The sequence below is a fragment of the Molothrus aeneus genome, chromosome 1 (genome assembly GCF_037042795.1).
Source record: "Molothrus aeneus isolate 106 chromosome 1, BPBGC_Maene_1.0, whole genome shotgun sequence".
Classification (NCBI taxonomy): Eukaryota; Metazoa; Chordata; class Aves; order Passeriformes; family Icteridae; genus Molothrus; species Molothrus aeneus.
Window position 1 is genome coordinate 87,482,164 of NC_089646.1, and position 21,142 is coordinate 87,503,305.

Sequence of the window (21,142 nt, forward strand, 5' to 3'; positions counted from 1 at the left end):
TTTCGGGCTGCCAGATTTCTTAATTTCAGAAGAAAGATGGCACAGTCATCTCAGTTTCTCAACAAAATAACATCATAATCTGTATTTTATCTTTGCTAGACCTTAAAATTGCACGAAGGGCTTGTAAAACATTTATTACTATAAATAACACTTAGTGCAGGAGGGAGGACGCAAGAAAAATTAGATTTGGAGTATGTTACAGATGTGCCTACATTTGTTATTAGCAAAGTGCATGCACATTGTGTGTTTAATCAGGAAGCCAGAGTCCTTCTCCATTCTGTGACACTGGCAGACATGTGGAGGTGATGACTATCAACAAAGAGAGCTTGTGATCTGCAGCAGCTCAAGGTATGCACATGATGCAGTCGGCAACAAAGTCACATTCTCTTACTGCCTTTGCCCTTCCTCTCAGTTCTGCTGCTCTTTTATTCACGCAATCTTTTACATTAACACAAGATTCTCACCCTTCACACCACACCTTCCACAGCAGAGGCTTTACTCTCATTAATTTCCAGAAACCTTACGTTAACCCTGATTTGAAAAACTATGTCAGCATAAAAATTTTGAGGAAAAAAAATGCAACACTGGAAAATGCAGGCCTGACCTAGTTCAACCTAATTTATACAAAGAAAAGGTGCTTTGGCTCTCCACAATAGAAACTCTGTAATAACCAGAAATCATTTGACTACTACTAAAACATAGAAGATGATTATCCTAATGACAACAGACAAGTTTTCCCCTATTCTATCAAAGAATCATTTTCTTCAGGAATGCAAGTCTGATTTTATCCACAAACCTTTTCTCTATTCCTCCACTTCTCTCCTAAAACTAAACAATACATCCTCAATGCTGGAAGAACAAAGGCAACAGGTATTTTTTTTATTTTCTTGATAAACTTATTATATTTACCTTCCCAGGTTTGGATTTGCTTTTACACTGTGCCAAGTACTGTTGCCAGTTAAATTTATCTACTGATTTATAAGGTTTTATCACTTGCTAGATCTTCAGGTCCCAGAGCTGTACTTTGAGTTTCCTTTGCCCAAAGCAAGTGCACTGTGAACCAACATACAATTAAGATGGGAAGTCAGGCAACAATCATCAAAAATAAATGTGAAGAGCACAACAGATTCAGGAAGCAAAACCCAAAAATTGTTGAGTGTCATGAGTTTGGTTTGTCACCACAGCCCATCCCCAGATGATTCACAGTTACTCAAAACAAAGATCATTAGAGTCATAAAGCATACATAATGAAGTTTTCTTCAACAACCAGGTGCACTTTAGCATCATTACAGCAAAACCACAAAGTTACTGCATTGTATGAGCATAAGATCACTGAGGAATGCAACAGATTTTATTCAAATATACCAAGTGTTCATGTATTTAAAAAACCCAGCCCTTTCTCAACTCATCTCCTATTTGCACCTATTTCTATGCAAGTTAGCAAACATTTTCAATTTATTAAATGTGGGGGAAACCCCATACTTGACAATCTCAGGTTGATTTTTTTTTTCCTTAAAAATATGCAGCAAACTGAAGACATGTTATTTTTGTCAAAACTGTTATGTTAGCATGCAAATTCAGCATGTCAAAAAGAAGAATGATTATGTTGAGGTGCATGGTTTGTTACATTCTTTTTTCCTGTCATGAACAAATTATGATAAATTACACGGGCTTGCAATAGTTAATGCAATTTCTCCTTTAATACAAAAATATAAGAGTTCATCATTGTTTGGAAAAATGCACTTTGAATGGATTGCTATAAGCTCTTGAGTTTCTAACTTCAGTATTTTGCCAATAATCTTTTCATGTGTTAATGCTTAACATTCCATTTAACTAAACCCAAATATCACTAAGTTTATAAAAACCAGTTTAACCCATTTTTTGACTGTTATTTTTTATTGAGCTGCAAAACACGGTCTTATTCACTACAAGGCCTAAGCAGAACAACTCATCAAATCTTTTCCCACAGGTTAAAGAAATTCTGTCCACTGAAGGAGCAAACTCCAGAGCACCATAAAGGTCTCTACTACTTGACTGTCTGAGGAAACCTTCCTTTGCAAAGTCTCCATAAAAGCCAGTTTACAACATTACTTCTCACCTAATCAAAACAAATACAGTAGTCCTACTTTGCTTATTGTCCCAAATGACATTAGCAGTCTGAGGTTGGGAGCATCACTCTCCTGCCTTATTCTTATAAGATGTTTTCCAGATGATACCCACCAGGTCATCCTAAGAAATAAGATTTCTGGTTTACTTTTTGAAGGCAACAGATTCCTCAAAATCTAGATAAAGTTAAGACACACACAGTAAAGACCTCAACGCATTCTCATCAAGTACCAAAACCACACTTCATGTCGTAATAAGCAAGTTCTAGCCTCGAAACATTTCTATCAAAAGATGAAGTTCAAGACAAAACATCAAGAGAAAAGAGTAGGCTCCTGCAGATGTGAGAAGATAATTATCTCTTGACTAACTCATGACCCACAGCACTTATGGAAGTACACATGCTGTCCCCCAGGCCGGAGAACAATATGCTGTGAGCCTGGCACAACCGAACAGAGTATTTCAGATTCAGAGAATGAAACCAAGTGCACGGAAACAGCCTGAAAAGCACAATCATTGGGACAGACAGGTTGTTCCCATTCAAAGCATAGTAACACAGAACTTCAGCTGCAGCACCAGCCACACTCACGTGGTATATAATTTTTGATACATTGGTCAAGGCAGTTGAATCAGACAGGAAAGGATTATCATGGTAAAATAGATGACCTTGGTATCAGCAGCATGAAGTTTGGAGAAAGCTGCAATCATCATCAGGCAGATTATTAGTTATTTACATATCAAAAGAGTAGAACATCGACATCTTTTAAGTACCGTTCAAGAACATGTGGGGAAAAAAAAAACAAACTAGAGACAACACTAAGAAAACCATGAATCTAGCACTTAAGAGTGAAAACAATTTAACATAAGTCTGCCAATTTACAAGCTCTCACGTTTCATTGTGACTGGCAAAATTGTAAAGAAAGTGTATTACAACATTTTAGATGATGCACAACATAGGAGTACCGTATTTAAACTTAGCTGGTTTTGATTTGTTTTACACTGACAGTGAACTACTAATTTGTGTGTTTAGACAAGTCATAAACTCGTATCAGAAAAGAAAAGAAATCTAACAGGCAATGTGTTCAAAGTCTCAAGTTCTATTCTGATACATTTTTAACAGGCAAATTGGTTTTCTCTCCCTCTCAGAATCAGCAGACATGTTTAACAAAAGTCTCAAAGAAATCAGAAGTCTTAAGTTAATAAATTTGAAACTGCCTCCCCAACCTCCCTCTTCCACCCTGTTAATCTAAAGTACTCAGGGTGGGGGAACTTCAAAACAAATTTTATCCAACAATTTGAAAAGTTAATGACAAATATCTGTGATTTCAAGTGTGCAACAAGTCACAATTAATTATAATATCTGTAATCTGTCCATATTAGCTGCAGCACAGATAGATTTGTATTTCAGCAAATTATCAGCTTTGTCTATGCTTCATCACAGTTCTTAACCCAATTCTACACTGCCAGTTTCATGCAAAAAGAGGTGCTTTTAATTTAGGCTTATTGGGTGTTCCACAAGTAAAGCTCATATCTTCTACCCTACAAGGTTATCACAAGACAGTCACCTCAACTCAATAAAAAATGTCAGAGCAAAAAGAACTTTGTACTGTAACACTGCAATACCTTTAGTCAGCTCCCAGTATTTGTGTAAGGTGAAATTCTGCTTCTAGAACAAAGTCCAGATAAAGGGGCACTACAGCTAAGCTTGTTTCCTCGGTCTCACATAGTCAAGGGGCTTTGCATCTACAGAATGTGTCTTAAGTATCCACACTTTTATAATCTAATTTTTCCCTCCAGCAGTCTTTCAGATCCTCTTTTGGCCAGCACAGAACTCAAGCATTTACTCCCAAAATACAATGGCAATAGTTTGCAGGGGCTTTCCAGACAAAAACCTGTACAGAGGAATACAATGGGCGCAGAAAGACCAATCCAGAGCCATACCAAGAAGCCTGACAGGGCAACCTCACTGAAGCTGTTGAATTCACTGGTACTCTACCAAACCCACATGCACCCATGACTGCTAGAGATCACCATTCCCTGCACAACACCACACACACACACACCTTTATCTCAGCCATTGCAGCTCAGTGTCTCTCATGGTTTAAACTCACACAGCTGGTTATGCAGCAGACCCTTCTGTCAGTTCAGCCACAGAGCGAGACAGCTGAAGGCAGCAGCGTCTTAGGCAGCCTCCAGTAATCTGTTCTGCCCACTTTATCAGAGCCTCAAGTCTCCTGTCCAGATGGGGATAACAGACATTGTCACCTCACTACTCAGACAGTATAACACCTCCAAAGATGCTTTGGGAGTATCACAAGAGGAGCAGCAAATGCCTAATAATTTAAAAAAATCAGATATTAAATTGGAAATCTTCACCCATGAACACTAAAACCAACAATTTCCAGCTCTGGTTGGCATCATCCTTTAAGTTTCCCAGATCTAAGTTGATCTCCCTCACCCTGAAGCTGCAGCACAACAGCCCTGACTGTAAATGGATGCAGGCATGCATGTATACAAAGAAGCACCAGATGGCCTGGGAACTCTGTTTTCTTTAGAATTTTGAAAACAGGATTTATGCCACAAGCCATCAAAAGAACACAACTACTTAGTCATAAGAAAGAAAATCCTGAAGCAAAACTTTTTTTTGGTGGTTTTCCCCCTCAAAAAAAAAAAGCATGTTTATTCAAATGTTTAAAATAGTTGTCATTTTAGTAGAAACCTGTCGTTCTATTGTAACTCGTGTACTTGGAAGTAGAAGCATATTTTCCACTGGAACACTTTCAGCATGATTCAGAGCTATCCATTTGTTCTTTCAAGACAAATAATCTTCCACCTGCTTCTTAAAAAGCACTGATTGAGATCATTCTCTTAAACAACACTTCCTTCCATAAATGCAGTAATTTAATAGTAAACCTTAAAAGGTTAATTTGGAAAATGTAACATGAAGTCAAATTCATCCACAGTCTACTTTCTACTTTCATGGAGACTAAATTAAAAATAATTGAGGTATTAGAAATGGAAAGATAAAATTTAATTGACATTTATTCACAATCAAGAATTACTGAATTTGTAGAAGCAAGACCCATTTCTGGAATATCTACAAATGGAGATCTACAATTAAACTGAGACCACTTGAATTTTATGGATCCTTAATAGATTAGGAATCCAGGCCCTGCTTAATGCAGCAGTCATTTTTCCTGAACATAGTTTCCTTCCACCTCACCTGCAGCCAGTCTTAAAGGGATAAGGAATGCACTCCATCACAGGATATCCAGATCAAGGAACAACCCTAAGACCACCTTTTCAGTCCTGCTTCCATTTGAAACTCCACTGGTGAAGCATAGACAAAATGTGACTTCTTCTAAAATTTCTAGTGTCTTTCTAAATTCAGTATCAGCATTATTATTCTTATCAACTCTAGCTGAGAGTTAATTCTAGATTCTGAAAATAAAAACTAGAGACAGCGGGGTCCAGTCTGCAATCGATTAGATAACAGCAGCATAAATTATATCATATATAATGATCTCAAGAAAATTGTCTCATAAAACAAGTCTAACTTCTTCTCCCATAAAACTACGCTGTTATTTGACTACAGCAGTAAGAAACCATAGATGAATTTCTGCAAGATCTCTGACTTTGGACCTGATGAGTTCTTGCAAATCTAGCTTGAGCTATTTGCCACAATTTCTGTCACTGAACAACATGACTGCAGCAACCAAGCACTTATTTCTTCTCCACACTAACCTGTCTTACTTTGGTGGAACAGACCAGAAGCACTCACATGACCAAGCTATAAGAGCACCAAGCACATGAACCAATCCATTCCTAACGTGATTACGTAGAGCCTCACAGCCCAACTCAACAACACAGGCTGTTGCTGAACTTTCACTTTACAGAGCTTCTGTGCCCTCTGGCTACTGCTTGGACCTTCGCTTATGCCATACTTTCAACAAATTTCTGACATTCAATGCTGCAAATGTGCCTTCCCCCCCCCCCCTCAATGAAACATCCCTGGGTCTGATCCCTGACCTGGCTTTCAGCACACCCCACAAACAGCTGAAAGGGCAGGTGCTTGGGTCTGTCTAGAGCACCATGATGGGATGAGAAGCCAAGAACTGTTTCAAATTAAACTGACCACAAAACACCCATACTCTCAAAACACAGCTGATGAGTCTGACAGAAGCAAGCAGAAGCATTCCTAAAATAGATGTGTGTAGTTCACAAGAGGCAGATTTAAAAAAAAATTAATCACGCAGGGAAAGGAGGAAAGCAGCCAGCAAGAAGCACTGTCAGTGCAACCCTAAGTGTTCTGTTCACAGTCACTCACCAGTTTTCCCTGGGAGGGAACTAATCAAATTACTCCTGCTGAACAAAGCTGGCACAGTAGAAGGAGATGATGGGTCTTTTTGGTTGTACATACTGATTTGCAAATCCTGGGGTTGCAGAACTGCATCAACACACTGCAGCTGAATTCAGTGGAAGCACAAGTCACACAGAGAGGAACGTGAGTTTCACTCACACTCACTAGGTCAAAGAAAGTGCCCTGACTTTCAGCAGCACTGCAAGAACCCTGGTATAACTACAGAAAAACAATGGACTGTGACCTCTCAATGCAACATTACAGCCAAGAAAACAAACAAGGGAACATTAGGTAAGAAGCAATGCCATTTCATATAACATTCAGCAAACCACACTAACAACATTATAATAACACAACATTACTGTGCTCAGCTCAAATGTCTGCACAATAGTCACAAAGTCAGAAAAAAGCTATAAACAATATTTCTGAAAAGCCTGAAAAGCATCTGTAAATAAATTTTGTTTTTATCTATTTAGACATAGACAAGACTAAGAGGTGGCATGTGTATGAATTTCACATGTGTATGTGAATATTTTTTTGTATGTATGTGGAATATTTTTTTCCCATAGTTCCATGACTTTTTGTTCCCTGCCTGCTCAAGTACCAAGACAGGGAATAGAAGGGACCATAAAAATATTAGATACCATAAAAGATCAATTATTATACTGATAAGTCCAAATGCAACATGAATAAGTAACTGCTTCTCATTAAAGATTCTTGAAGACAGATAAAATAATGAGATCCAAGGAGAGCACCAATAGTAAAAAACTGACAGCCTTAAAACATCTTCTTGGAAGATGTTCTAGAGACTGATTAGGGAAGGGGAACAGATTAAGGGTTCACAATGACCTTTTCTGATCTGAAACAAACCTGCAGTTCAGATCCTATTTGTTTACAAGCCATCCATATGACTCTCTCCAATACAAGGAGTGATAGAAGAAATTATGTAGTCTAGGAGAATAGTCAGTTGACTTCCATTTAACATCATCCTAACAGCCTCAACAAAAGATGTTAAAAGGAGGAAAAAATGGGAATTGAGACAGCTGAAACACCTACTAACCACTAATGCGAAGTAAATTTTCTTACCAAATGCAGAAGCTTGGTCAGAAGTGGTGGTGAAGTAGACAGGGTTTTTTTGGGGTGAGCAAGGTGGAAATAAAAGCAGGTAACAATAATCAGAGACTTTCTGGATATATTTCATTCTGATAACTCTCTGTGAAAAATAATTATTTGTAAAAAAAAGAAGTTCTGTTAGTATGTCTAAGTTTGTATTCATTTAGTCAACCCTTAAGAACACTGTCTCCCTCCCTATTCCAGCTCAAAAGGAAAATGTGCATCATAAATCCTAGCTACCTCAAATATAAATCCCATTTCTTACTGCCACGAGGAACCAGCAGCCTCACAAAGGCTTTAAGAGATACCAAAGGCACTTTAAGGAACACCATAAATTCATTTAGATCTGAAACCAAAGCTGCAGGCTTGTCTACGGTGCCATTTCTGCATTTATAACCAATCCTTTAGCAGTAAAGCCACCCCAAGTTTATTAGTACTGTGGGTACAAGACAGAAAGAGAAGTATACTACAAAGCATATATTTTCATTGTAGAACCACAGAGTCATTAAGGTTGGAAAAGACCTCTGAGATCAAGTCCAAACACTAACCTAAGACCTGGAGATCAGGTCCACCACTAAAACACATATCTAAGCATCACATCTACATATTTTTGAACACTTCCTGGGATGGTGATTCCACCACTTCCCCATGCAGCCCATTACAATGTTTGACAACCCCTTCAGTGAAGGAATTTTTCCTAACATCAAACCTAAACATCTCCTGGCACAACTTGAGGCCATTTCCTCTTGTCCTGTGTCTTGTTACCTGGAAAAAGAGACTGACCCCCACCAGTCCACAGCCTCCTTTCAGGCAGCTATGGAGCAGTAAGGTCACCCCTGAATCTCCTAGAACATCAGCCTTACACCCAGCCTCCCACGCCCTGATCTGCCTCTCAGGGAGCTTCCACTACCATCTGTGCAGAGGCAGAGATTACCCAAGTTTGGCATTTCACAGAAGATATTTTCCAAGCAAAGCAGACAACAGTCTCGGAAGCAGAGGAATTGGTCACATTTTTGTCCCTCCAGAACTGCATTGAATTCATGTTTTGCTTTCAGAGACACTTTTTCAGCACCACGAACTGGAGCTGGATCACAGAGTCAGTCAAATATCTGCTGTTTCCAGTGAGCACTTTCACATCATGCACAAGACAACAGAAAGAAAAGAACTGCATCCTCCACCTCACCTGGATCAGCTCTGCAATGCAGACAGACCACTGCACCATTTAAGAAATCAGTACAAAAAATATATATGTAGTTCTCTAAGACTCAAAAGGAAAACTGGGAGAAAATCTTCCTTCCCATATACGGGATTTTGGAGTCTAATCCAAAACTTGTGCAAGGAATGCAGGCAGTGCTGCTCAGAGAGCTGCTGTCTGTAGGGAGAGCTCCTCAGGCCTGAGGCTTTTCATGGGATCTGTATTTGCTGGCTCCCACAAGTCATTTATGCTGCCCCAGTCTTGACAGCCTTGTTAATGAGGTTAGTGCATATGTATTTAAGAGAAATTCATATTCTTTAGATGTTTCCCTATCTCTCTCACAACATAACCAGTTGTTTGCCCTGTAGCTTGCAAGAAACAACTTTTCCAAACACCTTACTGAAGATTTTGGTATCATGTAAAAACTCTATCTGCCTTAAATTAAGAAGTAACTTTTGATTTCAGTAAGCAGTAAGGTGCCTTACAGAGTGCAAAAGAAACAAGGTTCATTTTGAGGGCTATCCTTCAAGCCAGCACTTGCACTGCAGGTTTCCCACTCTCAGCAGCTCCCAAAAGTCACAGCAAGCTCACACAGAGGTGTCACACAGAGGTTCTTCTCACTATTTTCTCTTCCTAGAAAGCTTCCAGCACGCAGCTTACTGAAACAGCTGGGAAAGTTCTCCCCTCCTGGCATTACACAAATGCTGAGAAACTGGCAGCTTTTACAGGGAAAAATCCGCTTTCTGAAACAGAATTTGGATGACAGTATTTTCTGTTTACGAAAGAACATATCTTTCTGCTTTGTTTGACATTTTTTCAAGATCCTGATCATACTGGAAATGCTGTCAGATGATCCGTTTTGCTCTGTCGAAGTGAGATGAAATTCTTCAAGAAGAAACCATTCTATCAGTAGCTAATACAATAACATGTATTAAATATGGTCCACTTTTCTGACCATAACAATGTTGTTAAAGCAAAACGTTTGCTGAAACAGATGAACTTTTTTTTTTACAAAACATGTTTTATGATCAAATCACAGACCAAAATACGCTGGGTGTTTAATGTGAAAATAAATCAAAATCCAAGCACATGAACTGTAAAATGAGAATATCTGCTGGCAAATTTCAATAGCAGCAAACAAAACCCACTTGTTTTTGTTTCACAGCACTGAATTTTTCTATTCCCACTCCCTTCTGAGAAATGCAGTCATCAACTTAGGCCTATTTTTTTGCTAATATACAGACAAATGCGCCAACTCCTCCCTCATTTTTTCCATCTTTAAAATAAACATCTTTATTTTCTAAAGCCAGAAATGACACATCAGAAAAGTTTTACTGTAGGATAAATTTTAATGCATATAATGCATCAACATGCTACACAGGGAAAAAACCCCACAATTATAAGTAATACCAACAAAAGAGGGGATGGCTCAGGGAATTCAAGGGAAAACATGAAGGCAGTGGGTAAATAACTGTTGTATTGCACTGAGGGCAAAAACTGACAAATAATCTCATCTTGTTTACCATTATAACTTTAAGGATACTGTATAAAATATTTGTTGTTAAGATAATTTCTTCATAGATTGACCTCTCAAAATATATTATACGCCCTTCATGAACTAAACCCCTCTAATTAGAAGAAAAATTCCTCTCCAAGTGCCTGTTGTTTGCAACAGTTTGAGTTTTGGTGCCCCAAAGGCTCACCGATTTTCACACCTAAAAACAGGGGGTTGATTTTATAAGTTTTGAAACAGCTCATTGAACAGAGAAAAGCCAAATGTGAAATATCATTGTATGAAAAGAAGGGAATGAAGGCAACAGAGCACACACACAGGCTGATAACAGCTTAAGCAATCAGCTTAGGAGAGAAAGGGAAAAGTGCTACAGTCAACATTTAATGGCTTCACTGGCCTCTGTAAAAGGAACCAGGGGTCTCTACTGTCTTAGTAAGCAAGTTCCCCCATTAAAAAGAAAACCCATCAAAATGAACATCTAATTAACTGGAAGAACAAAACTCCAATGTGCTGCTGAGAGCTGCAGGCAGAATTAGTAGCGCCAGAGAGCTGCTGGGCACACGGAGCCACCCTGCAGCTGGGCGCTCCCAGCCCCACTCACAGCGTGCCCTGGGCAGATGAGACCCCTGGGCTGACTCCAGACAGTGAGAGCAGGGCTGGAAATGCTCCTCCTCAGGGAAAGGGGATGCCAGCCATAGAGAAGAACATTTCCTGCCACCCTCTGTTCATTGCTGAACAGCAGGGAAAGAAACTAAATCAAACCCAGTAACATGAAACAGCAGGAAGAGGGAGGAAAAGAAATTAAGTCTTTTGCACAACAAAGTTATGTTGTTACACTATTAAACCAGCTCGTCCCTCCCCAGAGCTACAGCAGGATGTCTGAATTCACAGCAATTTCCATAGACATCCAAAGACCAAAAAATGAGAGAAAATTGGATACTGCTCACTGGACTTTACATTTGCAGGGTGCTGCCCTTCCTAGCAATACAACCTACTTTGAAGAATACCACCACTCTTCACTTATTTGCTTAATTCAAAGAGATAACAGACTCATCATTCATCATCTCTCAAAGCACAGCACTCATGGAAGGTTCATTATTCGGGAAGAATTTCTACTCAGTAAGTAGCTTGAATATAAAACCTCCACACTGAGGATCAGCATCTCTACTGAATAGTGATCTTTATTGCAACACAATGATTGCACTGAACACTGGTGTGTTCAGACCTGCTTACGAGAATGGAAGTTCTTGAGTTTGGTCTTTTTACATAAATGTAAGCACTTAATTTAAAACCATACCATTTTCATAGATCCAGGAACCACTAACAAGGTATGAAAGACATTTGTTTAAATGACAGAAAGCAGCCTTGACCAATTCTGGATGGAAACAAGGGAGAAGGAGGAAAAAATATCATAGGACTGCTTATTTTCTCAGAAAACTTGGAAAATACTCACTTGCACAGGTAAAGCAGGCAATGTTTGGACCTCATACCATCAAAAGAGATGTGATGCAGTCAGTCTGCTAATATTATTTATCAAAATCAAAGTGAGAATTTGTTCAGAACCTGGGATAATCTTAAAGCTTACCAAAGGCAACTGAAATTGTTCATCATCCAATATATAACCTACAAGACCCCACAGTGAAATGCACACAATAGGAAACTTTAAACTTAAAAATGGGAAGCAGTATCCTTGTTTAATGTCAGTTGAGAACAAAAAATAAACAGGTGTTTTCCCAGTCAAGACTGCTAAATTACAAAAATCCTCTCAATCCTCTACATTTTTTTAGATATATTATATCTATATAATAAATGTATATATCTATATAATGAATGTATATATTATATACATTTATTTTAGCTATATACATATACAAATGAAAATAATACATACAATCAATTACTAGTGCTACAAAAAACTACTGAGGAAAGCATTATTTTCAAACAGTCACAGAAGAATTAATCCTCAAATAAGTTATCCTTCAAAATAACGTTACAGTCTAGAATAATTAAATTACAGGTCACAATCCATAAATGGTAACACTGCTTTTCTAGCTGTATATTTGATACTGCTATGTTCATATGAAGTGAAGTTCTTCTAAAGAAAGTACCAACATTCTCCATGTATTTATGTAGAGATATTTGTAATATCTCACAAACATTAAACTGGCTCTTCTATTAGGATTTCCAGTCTCTTATACAAACTGTACCACACATATTAAGATAATGAAATACAGAATAAATTCAATGTGTTTAAAGAAAAAAAAGGGAAGGGAAAACAAAAAGACAACATTTGGTATTTGTTTGGATAAACTATCTGTGGTTCCATAACAACAAGGAAGGGAAACAATTTGAATCTGTACAGATCAAAACCAAACAGCCAACATAAATTAACTCTTAATATTTTTCATGCTTCATAGCAGGAGTCTGAGTCTGTAACTTCAACAAATATTTCAAAATAATCTCATCACAATATAGCTAATGGTCCAGGACACATTTAAATTGATGCATAGTAATAAATGGAAATAGTAAGTCAAATGAAGAGCAGATGGTCACTCTAAACACTTCATTACCCTTCAACCCTTTTATTTCTAATGCAGAAAAAATAAAAGAATAAAAGAACATTTACCATAGTCTACATTGGAAAACAAGTACTAAAAGCCCCCTGTTTTTCAAGTATTTAAAATACTAACCCAGAAACACTGTACATACTGCTAGCAGCTGTTGAGTTCATCCTTCTAGCAAAAAAGGAAACTATTTGTACTTATCCTTACCTTCTATTTACTTTGCAAAGAGCCTAAAAACTCAATGATGTGTATGTTCTCCCTCCTTCTCTCCACCTCCTGTCCACATCATTTGACTTTTCAGGTCCATTTTTGCTGTCCTATGTGAAACCATACATTTTTAATGTATGGATGTTTAACCTTTGAATTAATAACTTCAGCAGTAGCTACCAGTGTTTCCCTAATGTCAGCTGTACAGATGTTCACAACAAGCTGCCCTCAACCTGCACCTGAATTTGTGCCCTGGCAGAGGGGGCACAGAGGGGTGAGTCAAGCTGGCTGAATGAGCTGCAGAGCCAGCCACAGACTCAGGGCCACAGCAGGGAAATTGAACTTTCCCGGGGAAGTGACAGGACTGAGGAGCCTTTCAAATTCCTGACAAGTGCAGGAAAACACAGAAATTTTATAAACTAGTAAAAGAGGGAATAGGACAGAGAACTATGCTCAAGCCCCAAACCAGAAGGAAGCAGACCTCTAATGCTCTTTAAAGAGCACCTTCCAGAAGAGATCCCTCACAGCTTGTGTAGCTAGCTGCTCCTGGGAGGAAAATAAAACTACTTTTACAGACTGGGAAAACAGAGTCAAATAAAGGAAGACCCATGTAACTAAAATAAACCTGCTCTTCTAAGAAGAAAATTCATTAGGTATCATGCTAGTAATACAGATGATATCCACACAGAAAAAGTATAGATAATTGCTCAAGGAGAAGATTGCAAATGAAAAGGGAGGGCTGAAATGGTTGGGAATTTAACAAAATGAATTGCAAAATGGGCCTAGGCTTGAAGAAGGAGAGACACTAAACAAGGCCTCTCAGAGGAAGTTACATAAAAAAGGTATTTACAGAGGCATTGCAAACAGGAGCACAAGGAAGTACATGAAGACAAAGCATATGCAGAGAAGCAGGAGCAGAGAGAGCTGTCCCCTTTCGGTTTCAGAAAAGAAACAGATGAACAATAAATCCCATACTTTATCTATAGTTATACTGTTGCTCATACAGTCTCTTCAGCTTTTTTCTTCCTGTACCATCTTCTGCAATCCAAACAAAACTAGTCCTCTGCTTGCTCTTACACATGTACTGCACTTCCAAAGTCTCTCTGCTCCTATTTCTTACCTCATACGAACTTTTTACTTGCCCAGATGCTCTTTTTCTTCTTCAGGACTCTACTACCAGCCCAAAGCTACAGACTTGCCACCCAGCACTATAGGCTAGAAGAGAACCATTGGAACAAAGCCCCAGAACATATTAGACATACACTTGACAAAAAAGTTTCTGTATTGTCAAAGTGTTCTGTAAGTTTCCTTCTTATAGACCCTCTCCCTTCAAATCCATGGTGGTTTTCCAAGTTTCTCCAAGGTTTGCTATCAGACAGGTAAGCCCAGGGCAAACATCTGCTATGAAATGCACTTTTAGACTAATAAATGAGAGCCACACCGACTTTTCACATGGTTTTTCTCCTAAGCATAGCTGTCCTCTAGCCCACTGCTAAAAGGCTTCTGAACAAATGCATACAACAACTTTATTCTCCACCCACCTTTCCAAACCCATAAGCTCTGCATCAGAGAATTAGTACCAGGTGCTCTTGCTTTTGCATTACACTGCTCTCATCACTGGCTTTCTCCCCTGCCTGGTTGTCAACTCTTTGCAGCAGCACTCCTGTCATCCTGTCTATCTGTATTACACTGAAAAATTGTATTGGTTTTCATTAATAATTAATGGAACTCACAAGCAGAATCTCTCTTACATATGCCAAAACAAAATGCTGCTTTTTGTCTCCTTATTCTACAATGTACTCCCTTTCCTACTATCTTTCTTTTATCTGCTGTAGATTTATTGGGGATGTTTGGCAAGCACATCAAGGGCCAAAAATTCCCTCTTCTCTCTCAAGAGCCTAATCTCATACATTTCTGAAGCATGGCTGCAGTCATGTTTGTACACCCCATCTCATTTTTCTCTCTCTGGGGCTGTGCATGTTCCTGATTCTGTATGTGACTGTACTGTGAATGCCTTTCACACACCTCCAGCACACACTGCAGCAACGCATCAAGGCATATGGAATAGGGATAACATAATTAAAGGTTATTACCAGCAGACAACACATTGAGTTCCAGATACAGCTGCTTAATCAGAGCTGTAAGGTACTCAAAAGGCATTCCAACACGAACTGAAGAAGCAAAGACATCCAACCTCTTCATAAACCGATCAGGCTCTGTTGGTAGAAGGAAATTACTGGTGCTGGTGCTCACAGGAGCTCGTGAATATGAGAGGCCTTTCCCTTTCCAGTGTTGCAAATATGCTTTTAACATTTTCCAGCAGGTACTCTAATTCTATGTTGTTGAAAGGTAACTTCTGCATAAAGAAGGCATATTACCAATTTTATAAGTGATAAAAGCTTTAAAGAATTTATTAAAAAATCCTATTACTCATGTGATGTAATATATCTGTCAGAGGGGGGTGTATGTGTGTGTAACTGCTTAGTTAGGGAACTCCAGAGCACAACCTGAATCCAAGTATCTACATGCATAATAGAGCATGTCTCTAGAGATAATATTCACAAAACAGTGCTTGGAAGTCACATAAGATATGAAAGAAAGAAAAAATGAGTTGCACTTCTCTCCTGATATTTATAACTTTATCAAGTCAAATACACTAATCAATAAAACTGATATGGACTGCTCTAGAGTTAATTTAACATTTATATTTGATGTAAGCATAGAGGCCAGACAGCAATTTTTGCTATGTTCATGTTACCCCCATAAGAAAAGAATACAACACACAGCAGTTCAGAGATTAGAAAACAGTACTGAAGAACATTTACTATTCCTATCCTGAAGTGTTTCCATAGCAGCCAAAACAATTATTAAAACAGATACACCAAAAGGATGGCAAAGAAATAATAGAAAAGCCATTCATCTGAAAATAATTCACAGATCTGAAGAGTTATATTTGAGATTAATTTAATCCTTAAACATTACATACTTTCTAATACATCACACAAGTCTTTGTAACAGTCTTCACAGCAGCAGAGGAATTTATCAGAGCAAGAAGATTTTTAGAAAGAAGTATTTATAACAGACAACATGTTGACTGCTGTGGATTCACATCACAGAAAATGTAAGGTATCTCAGATCTGCTTTGCAGGATAAGGATTTTCATAGTGGAGGAAGCTTACCATTTGCTTCTTCTTTTATCCCACTTAAGACTACAGAAAGCCAAGAACGCTCTACACATTCTCCTCCCGCCCTCCCACAATTTATCAGAAAATACCATTTTCAACAGCATTAAGCAACATTAATTCCTGCTACTCTTGACAGTCACACTGAATAGCCATCTTTCATATCTGCCCTTTAAGCTTTCAAAAGATGCACCTAATTAAAAATCAAAGGCTCAGTTTTTAGAAATGTCAGCCATCATGCCTTAGAGTTAAGGAAAATTTGGCTTTTTGGCTTTGTCTGAAAGATATCTATGTATTAACTAGCAGGCACCATCACTGCTGCCTAAATGTCAATGCTCTCCCCTTGCATTCTTTCTGTAAGAACACAGCATCACCTACAACCAGTTCTTCTTTCATTAAAGTCACGAGTCCTCCAGAAAAACAGAGGCAGGATTGTTTTGGCAACAGCGAACAAGTGGCCTTCCATCTACCTACAACCAAGCTGCGAACTCTGAGCAGCTAACAGCCTCCAGTGTAAGTGAGAGTGGAACACAAAAGATAGTGAACAGGTTCCCAAAGGTAAAAAGAAATACACAGACAACAGGTTCCCAATGGTAAAAAGAAATACACAGGCAGCTATGTGTGAGGGAGGAAGGATGGTTTCTAATTGGAAGCGTTTTTTCTCCTTGCATCAGTTCTCATTGCTGGATTTCAGATGTGCAGACACGTGGTGTCAGGTCAAGAAGAAGTAATGACACCATTTATGTTCCCCTTCCCATGGGAAATCACCCCACAGCAACAGAACTGGTCAACTGCCACTCACTCCTGTATAACAGGACCAACCTTAATAGCATCTCACATTCAATACAGGGCCCTGAGGAGCTCGTGGGTTTAAAAAGCCATCCAGTGCATTATTCTGTTCAGAAAGAATACTTTTAAAGCACATGATTCTTGCCTTAAGAGTGAAAAGCCAGCATCATTAAGCAATCCTTGAAATTTCAAGAATGCAAGAAGCTGAGTATAGAAACCATTATCCAGGGGTATCTGCTCAGAATAATCTTATGTTGACATTTGTGTGGGGGCAGCTGGGTAAGAAACAAGTTTGTGAAAGCCAGAGAACACCTACAAATGAAAGAGTACACAGCACAGAGAAGGGCAGGCTAGCAGATGGGGTAGTCCAAGGGCAGAGCACATGCAATAAAAAGAATAAAGTGCAAATGCTCCAGTAGAAAGAGGGTGTGGAAGCACCAATGAAGAAGGAAGGTGACTCTAGTTCACTACTGCTATACAGCCTAGAGAAGAACGAGCTAAGGAAGAACTTGGAGATCAGGATAGATCTCTGCTTCTGTTACCACCATAAACTAAAAAGAGCTTACAAGACATGTACTTTCTGATACAGACACTATCACATAAATTATAACATTAACTACAAAGACAGTTATCGATTTACTGATGCAGGATTTATTTTTCCAACGACCCCCACCTATAAGAAAACACCGTGGCAGAACATGTTACATTTAACTTGGACAAAAGTTTCAGGGTTTCAGATTTATTGGAATATTAAAAAAAAACAAAACAAAACAATAACTAAAAGGAAAAGAACTTTGAACCTTTTTTCTGTGTGTATAGCTAATTTTCCTCCAGTCATGTCTTTTCTGTCATTCCTCCACACAAGCAAATAAACCCCATAGTCTTTGAAATCCAATAAACCTTTCAATTACTTCTAAACACAGTCTTAGAGATAGCCTAAAAAGTTGTAGTTGCAAGAGTACCGTGTTCTAATATCAACAAGTTCCTTTCTCAACTAGAAAGGCAAGAGGGGAGCAGTGTCAGCATGAAGAGCACATTTTATAGACGCCAGTATCTCCTGAAATAAGTGCTGGCAAACACAATCAGCAGCACAGTGAAATCCTCTGCAATCATCTATGTACTTGACTTCATGAGTAAGCTGCTCATTGGTGATGAAGCCTACACTCCCTCCTTTTGATAAAATTTGAGCTAAAATGAAAGAAAGCACCATATACTTTTTTTAAGAGATGCTACTCAATTCATTCAGCTCAACCATCCCATACCTCCGGCTTGTGAGTATTAAAGCACACTATGTTTCACGCCCTATTCCCATGAAATATAAACCTGCAAAGCCCAGAGAAACTTCACTGATCAACTTCTATAAACGGTGCAATGCCTCTTTCAGTTTTTCTAACTCTCCAGGTGGGTGTCACTTTCTGTTAAAGAAAGGAAAAAAAACATGAGGAAAAGATATGTAATTCAACAGAACAGTTTTTAATCCTCAAAACACTGACAGCTTTTACATGCTCCAAAGTCCTCCATCACTCTAGTGATTTGGGTGAAAAAAAATGCCAACTTCTTAGTTTCTCTTTGGACAGCTGAGCTACAACCACCACATGTGCAGCTCACATTCTGAGAGCACTGGCAAGTCTAAACTTCATTTGGAGGTCAGTTCAAGCAAGAATGCTCCACAGCTTCTTTACTGGGCCAAGCAGATATGTCCATGTTTTCAGCACTCAAGGACTAGGAGTGTCATTACCTCACTTTCTGATCCTACAAATCCTCAGACCGTCTTAAACGGGCTCTACAGCAAAATCTGACCTTTGACAAATCAGAGTATGACCTTAAACAAAATATTGACCAAGCTTATTGACATAGACCTCTATAAGTAAATGCTTAGCACACTGATAGTAATCATCAACTCTACATTATAAAAGATTTGTGCTGAGATGCTAGGAGTGCAGCAAGTTGAGAAGGAGATGTGAGGAAAGGAAATATATTAGCATTTCAAATATCTAGAAATGTGCAATGTAGTCTGTAGGCAAGGGAGGCCTGATAATGCTGCAGCGAGTATCTCTAGGTGGCTCCGTTCACATACTTCACTTGTAAGAGTCTTACTCAATCTCTTCTGTTTCTTTCAAGCAGAAACAATAGGGTTGCCAAATTCCATGTTTTAGTGAAATGATGCCAATATATACAGATGACAGCTAATATGAAAGGCACCTAACAAGAGTCTAAAGGTACTCTGAAAAAAACCCTCTCTTTTATATTGCTGGAGATTAAAGCAGTGCACAATTTCTCAAGCTGTTACACTCACTATTACTAAGTTCTCCCACCTGTTTTTGGAGACCAAGCTTAATGGCTGGTGACTATTTAGGTTGAAATGGAAAGAAGACTAAATGCTTTTCAAACATAGTAAACTTCCACATTATTTCATGGGAAACTTGGGTTTCAAGAGGGAGGGAAAAAGTGAGCAAAAAAAAAAAAAGGATGGGTGGTGAGTACTTAGCAGCTGCGAGGAATGGAAAAACCAAAACTGCAAATTACCGATACATACCGTGCAGCTGCGTTTAAGAGCGATAAAAGGACACACAACGGGCTTTGGGGATGCCGAAACACCGACAAACACGGCCCAACCTCAGCGAGCAGGCACAAACAACACACGCACAGCCCCGCAGGCCAGCACCGTCCCTTCCTCATTCCTCAGGCACAGCGGCGAGAGGGGAGAAAGTTCAGCCCCGGCCCCGCACCCGTGGGCCGGCTGGGGCTGCACCCCCGGAGCCGCCCGGGCTCGCCCTGACCCCGACCCCGCACCCGGGCGCCACGGGACGGGGAGAGCAGCGCCTCGGGCATCCCGAAGGGCCCTTCAGCCGGCCCCGGCAGCGGGGACGGCGGCAAACAAGAACTAAGGAGAAGAAGGAGGCGGCGACCCCCCGGAGACCCCCACCGCGGCCGCGCCTCGCTGTCCCCGCGGCGCCACAGGTGCTGGGGGCTGGAGGCTGCGAGCCCCAGCCAAAGGCACCGCTGCCCCGCAGAGGCTCCGTTCTCCCCCGGCCGGCACACCGGGATGTCCCCCTAGCCGGCGGTGCCGTCGGGCGGGCTCAGCGGGCAGCCCCCCGCAGCAGCCGGGAAAAGGCACAGGTAGCGCCCGCACCGCGGGAGGGAGGCAGGCAGCGCTGCAAGGGGCTGCTTTCGGCTGCGCAGGGGAGGAGGAGAGCGGCTGCCCACCTCCCCGCTGGCTCCGGGGAGAGGGAAGAAGGGCGCAGACGGCTCCAGCCGGCAGGACGGGGGCGGGCGGCGGTCATGGCGGGGAGGCGCGCCGCGCACCTGGCAGCAGGTGCATGCAGGCGGAGACGGCGGCGAGGGCGCCCGCGGAGGGAAGGACGAAACTAGCGAGGCTTTCCCGGAGAACGGCGCCTGTTGTGCGGCCGGGGGGGGGCACTCGCAGGTGCCCGTCGCCGGGGAGGGGGGACGATGCGGAGGAGGGGAAAGGGTAGCTGCAGGCGCCGTTTTGCAGGCGGCGGAGGTAAGCGCGCACTACTCACCGGCAGCTCCACGTTGACTTCGGTCCCGTCCAGGAGAAGGACGCGGCACTGCAGCACCGGCTTGCTGCCGCCGGCCGCCGGGATGTGGACGGGCGCTCCGGAGCTGTGCACGACCCCTCCGGGGAGCGGCGAGGACGGGAAGGCTCCCGAGCCGACGGCGGCGGCGGCCGCTCCTCGCAGCCCCCCGTCCCGCTCGTCCCCCTCGCCGCCGAGCCCACCTCGCCCGGCTCCGCGCCCGGCTCCTCGCCCGTAGCGCTGCATCGACCGCCGGCCAAAGGTCCTGCGCAGGAACCGCAGCATCCTGGGGGCGCCCTGCCCGGCCGCTCACACCCCCGAGCCCGCAGCTCCGCGCCCGGCCCCGCGGCGCCTCCCAGAGCAACGCAGCAGCGCCGCCCGCCGGGAGCCAGCCCGCGCCGGGCGCCGGCCGCGCCGCCCGCTCCGCCCTCTGCAGCGCCGCCCGGCAGCGGCGGGGCGGGGCGGGACGCGGCCCCTCCCGCCGCCGCGCACCGGGGCGTGCGGCGGGCAGGGGGAGCTGCTGAGGCGGCCACCTGCGGGGGAGGCCGGGGCGAGCGCCCCGCAGCTCGGCTGGGCA

The 21,142-nt window shown here is 41.4% G+C and overlaps 1 protein-coding gene across 3 annotated transcripts in view; it reads right to left on the reverse strand.

The window, feature by feature from the left end:
* The window catches only part of EPB41L4B (erythrocyte membrane protein band 4.1 like 4B), a 170,138-nt gene extending 149,288 nt beyond the window's left edge, over positions 1-20,850 (reverse strand). For all 3 annotated transcript variants that reach the window (XM_066560253.1, XM_066560245.1, XM_066560263.1), the window contains exon 1: positions 20,551-20,850. In XM_066560253.1, coding sequence (XP_066416350.1) covers positions 20,551-20,850 — 300 coding nt within the window. The remainder of the gene's footprint in view (positions 1-20,550) is intronic.
* Positions 20,851-21,142: the final 292 nt, after the last annotated feature.